The sequence below is a fragment of the Nannospalax galili genome, unplaced genomic scaffold (assembly GCF_000622305.1).
Source record: "Nannospalax galili isolate Female #2095 unplaced genomic scaffold, S.galili_v1.0 scaffold259, whole genome shotgun sequence".
Lineage (NCBI taxonomy): Eukaryota > Metazoa > Chordata > Mammalia > Rodentia > Spalacidae > Nannospalax > Nannospalax galili.
In genome coordinates, this window is record NW_008344750.1 from 3,021,403 (window position 1) to 3,026,156 (window position 4,754).

General features: G+C 47.1%; 1 protein-coding gene across 1 annotated transcript in view; it reads left to right on the plus strand.

Annotated features, from left to right (window-relative positions):
* The window catches only part of Nipsnap1 (nipsnap homolog 1), a 27,373-nt gene extending 22,670 nt beyond the window's left edge, over positions 1–4,703 (plus strand). Inside the window, exons 6-10 of the mRNA XM_008841088.3 lie at positions 76–216; positions 482–513; positions 828–922; positions 3,518–3,601; positions 4,117–4,703. Of these exons, the coding sequence (XP_008839310.1) occupies positions 76–216; positions 482–513; positions 828–922; positions 3,518–3,601; positions 4,117–4,178 (414 nt within the window). The 3' untranslated portion in view covers positions 4,179–4,703. The remainder of the gene's footprint in view (positions 1–75; positions 217–481; positions 514–827; positions 923–3,517; positions 3,602–4,116) is intronic.
* The last annotated feature ends 51 nt before the right edge of the window (positions 4,704–4,754 follow it).

A 4,754-nucleotide genomic window follows, 5' to 3' on the forward strand; every position in this document is an offset into this window, starting at 1 on the left:
CCCCCCCCAGGGCACACTGATAAGGCAGCATATATTCCCTGCCTGCTTGCTGTGCCCATAATGCCCTGCCTTTAGGAGTACCTGGAGTTCCGGAAGGAGCGGAGCAAGATGTTGCTGTCCAGGAGAAACCAGTTGCTTCTGGAGTTCAGCTTCTGGAATGAACCACAGCCCAGAACTGGCCCCAACATCTATGAGCTGAGGACATACAAGCTTAAGGTGCCTCCCTCTCAACAGAGCACCTCTTGTCTCCCATCTTACCTGATGTAGTGCTCCTTTGCAGTTGCCCAAGCTGGGTGGGCCTGAGCCCCTCCCTGTGGGCTCAGAGCCGAAGTGTATGTGCTCACATATACCAAGTATGAGTCAGGGCCCGTAAATGAAGCCCCTGGCTCTGGGTAAGGCAGGCTAGTTTCCCATCCCTGCCCCTCTGATGCTGGGAGTCTAAGATGGGGTTTACTTTTTCCTTCTTCTGGGTCTCTTACAGCCTGGAACCATGATCGAGTGGGGGAACAACTGGTGAGTGGCAGCACCGGGGCTGAGAGTGGGGATCCCTGATGTCCTGTCCCTGGTGGGCTACTTCTTTAGGGCTGTGTTGAAGGGAATCTAGCATCCTCTGCTCCTCAGATCCCAGAGAAGGATCCACCTGGGAAGTGCAGATCTTGTAGAGGATGGTGCTACCAACCAGCCAGTAGCTGCACCTCCAGAATCCATTCCCTGGGCCTCATCCCAGGCTTTTCCCATGAGGTGTGGCCAAGGCCAAGGACTCAGCCTGGGCCACCTCATGGGGACCCTGTGCCTGGCCTCTGCCCCATGCTTTCTGCCATCTTCAGGGCTCGGGCCATCAAGTACCGGCAGGAGAACCAGGAGGCAGTAGGAGGCTTCTTTTCACAAATAGGAGAGCTCTATGTGGTGCACCACCTCTGGGGTAGGTTGGAAACTTTCTTCTTCTTCTTTTTTTTTTTTTTTTTTTTTTTTTTTGGGACAGGGTCTCCCTTTAGCCCCCGCTGGCCCGGAACTCACTATGTAGACCAGGCTGGCCTTGAACTCACAGAGATCTGCCTGCCTCTGCTGGGACTAAAGGCGTGTGCCACCACGCCCGGCATGAGACTTCCAAGGAGCCTTGTATTTGTCCCCTGGTCACTCTGTAAACCATGTATGTACATTAGTGCCCCCATGGCTCTAATGCTGTACCAGAGAGAGATGCAACCTCAAACATAAACTAGCAAAAATGACTTACCTCAGATGATTACAGGTAATATTTGAGGAAAACAGGGAGGGAAAGATGGCAGAGAAAAGCTCTAGGAACTCACCCTGGCTTGGGTAAACAAGGCCTATCTGAGGGGTAAAATACATGCCCCAAGCTAAAAGATGAGAAAAGAACAGCTGTGAATTGCTGGGGAAGGCATTGCAAGTAGAAAGGACAGTATGTGGAAAGGCCTTAGATGAGTGGAAAGGAGGCTGGTGGGAGGGAATGGGGAAGAATGAGCAGATGGTTAGAGGACAAGTACCAGGTCAGGCTGACCTTGCAGGCTGTGGGAATGAGGGTTTATCATGGATGTGGTGAGAGGCTGCAGCAGCATCCTTTGCTTTGCCCAAAGGGCCTGATAGGAGAGCAAGAGAGGAAAGTGGTTAGGAGAAGATGCTCGTGTTAGTTTAGGCAGGGGAGAATGGGGTTTGGCTTCAGATATGGCAGCAAGATGCTGAGACAGATTCACTAATCTAATGGGACTTTGGCAGGGGAGGAAAGCAGGAAGGGAGCTCCCAGACTCCCCGCCCCCAAGTAGCTATGTGTCATTTTCCAAGACAGAGAGGTCTAGGAGAGTAGCTAGGTTGTGGGATTGGAGCGCAATTTTATTTAAGATGTAGGCACTGGGCAAGCCAAATGGCTCAGTGGGTAAAGGTGCTTGCTGCTAGCCAAGCCTGACAACTTGAGTTTGATCTCCTGAATGTTGTCCACTGAGCAATCTTTCCAACTCTTCTATTTTTATTTTTATTTGAATTTTTAAGACAGGGTCTCCCTGTAGTCCCAGCTGGTCTGGAACTTGCTCTGGCAGGGTCTCCCTGTAGCCCCAGCTGGCCTGGAGCTCACTATGTAGACCAGGCTGGCCTTGAACTCACAGATATCTGCCTGCCTTTGCCTCCTGAGTGCTGGGATTAAAGGCATGCCACCACGCCTGGCATAAATGTAATTTTAAAAATCATAAAATCACCAGACTTGGTGGCGCAATGTCTTTAATCCCAGTAGTTGGGAGGTAGATGCAAGTGGATCTTTGTGGGATTGAGACCAGCCTGGTCTACATAGTGAATTCCAGGCCAGCTTAGGTTACAGGGAGACCCTGTCTCAAAAAGACAAAAAAAAGTGTGTGGAGATATATATATATATATATATATGATTACAGATGCACCCAGGTAGAGTTGTCATGTGGGCACTGGATATAGATGCCTATAATACACAGGTTAGTTTGAGGGTGGAAACAGAAAGTTAGGAGTTAAAATATATACATGCTTCAAAACCCCCAAAGGGCTTTTCCCTTGCCACAGGGCCTTTGCACATGTTCCTTCTACTTGGAATGCTTTTCTCTAGCAATCTACACCTGGCTGGTTTTTATTCTCTAGCTCTGAGCGTTACATTTTAATTCCTTAGAGAGTGGTTGTCTTCTGTTACCCATTTTCTTCTGTCATTTCTCTTTGCCCTTTTTTCTATAAATATTATTTGTAATCGTCTGAAATTGATCCTTTTTTTTGGTCTTTTTGAGACAGGCCTCTCAAGTGCTGGGATTAAAGGTGTGCACCACCATGCCGGGCTTGAAATTGATCTTTTAAAAAAATTATTTTTTTATGTGTATCAGTGTTTTTACCTGCATATATATGTGTCCCTGTGCATGCAGTGCCTGTGGAAGCCAGAAGAGGGCATCAGAAGCCCTAGAACTGGAGTTAATTGCCATGGTGTTAACTGCCATGTGGGGTGCTGGAAACCAAATCCAGGTCCTCTGCAAGAGCAGCCAGTGCTCTTAACTGCTGAGCCATCTCTCCAGTCCCTGAAATTAAGACCAGGCTGGCCTCAGTCTCACAGAGATCCACTTGCTTCTGCCTTCCAAGTGCTGGGATTAAAGGTATAGGCCACCATGCCTGGCTGAAATTAATCTATTTTTAAAAAATATTTATTATTTTATTTTTGTGTATTACCTGCATGTAGGTAAGTGCACCCGTGTTGTGCAATGCCTGCGGACAGAAGAGGCTGTCGGGTCCTCTGGAACTGGAGTTATGGACAGTTGTTAGCTGCCATGTGGGTGCTGGGATTAAACCTGGGTCTTCTGCAAGAATAGTCAGTGTTCTTAACCACTGAGCCATATCTTCAGCCCCTGAAATTAATCTTTTTAATACATATGATTGAACGATATTGACAGTGTTTGCTGATAGCCCATGGAGGAGGCATCTGGGGAGGAAGAGATAGTAGGGAAGGGTTTGGGGCAGTGGAAGGGGCACTATGCTGAGGAATAAGTCTGTGCCTATCTTATAGCCTATAAAGATCTACAGTCTCGGGAGGAGACTCGAAATGCAGCCTGGAGGAAGAGGGGTTGGGATGAAAATGTCTACTATACAGGTAAGTGCTTCCTCTGGGAGTCAGTGAGGTCTTTGTAAGTGGTCTGCTGGGAACCTTGTCTGAGGATGAAGCCTCTCTGCAAGGACAGCTGGCCTCACTTGATTACCTAGAGTGTGGGAATTTATTTATTTATTTACTTACTTTGGGAACTAGCGTTTTGCTATATTGCCTAAGCTGATCCTGAACTCCTAGGTTCAAGTGATACTTTTCCTTTGGTCTCCAGAGTAGCTGGGATTACAGGCACATACCACTGTGCCTAGCTGGGAACTCAGTTTAATGTGAGTTAGTGGAATTTTGTCTTAGTGGTATGCATTCTGCATGATACAATCAGTCCCAAGTACTTTAGGGTTATAAAACATCCAGGGGGTCCCTATGTATGAGATGTGACTGAGCCAGATTTTGCATCACACTGAGGCTGCTTCCTCCTCTTAAGATGGTGATGCTGTCTAGTTGAGGTGGCTGCTGGAAAGACTTTGTGAGAGCTGATTTATGGAATGTGCTTTTCCCTGATCTAGCTTTGAAGCATGCAGCAAATTCTTTGAGCAAAATTTTCCTTAAAGTGTTACCACTTTGCTAGAAGCCTGGAGAACCACCTGGAATCAGGAGAAATTGACTGCTTCATTATGAGTAGAACTCTGATGGTGGGTAGGGAGGGGGCTCATAAACATTAGCCTGTCCCTGCCCTTGATAAACTTACTGTTAATCTTCTAACAGTCCATTGGGTGTGGGTAACAGGGTGTCTACTGTAACAGGTGGCATGAGCCTTGCTATTCCAAGTTCATTTCCAGCAGATAGTACCAGTATCCAGTTGACACTTAATGGAAATGCCCAGTCAACTTCCCCCAACCTCCTGTGAACTTAACTAGACCTGTTGGGATTTGTGTCTACACCAGTCTGAAAAACTTTGAGCAGAAAGCAAGACTCTAACCCCATAATGACTCCCAGCCTTATGATTATTTTTCTTAAATCCTCCTATATTGTCCTCAACTTAGCTTTGTCCTTGTTTTTATGATAGTAGGTAGTTGGAGCCCAAGCCAGGTGTACACCACTGAACTGCTTCCCCAACCCCATACTATTTTTTTCCATGTACGTAAGAAAACAATTTTTTTTTTTTTCGTCTTTTTGAGACAGGGTCTCTCTGTAGCCCTAGCTG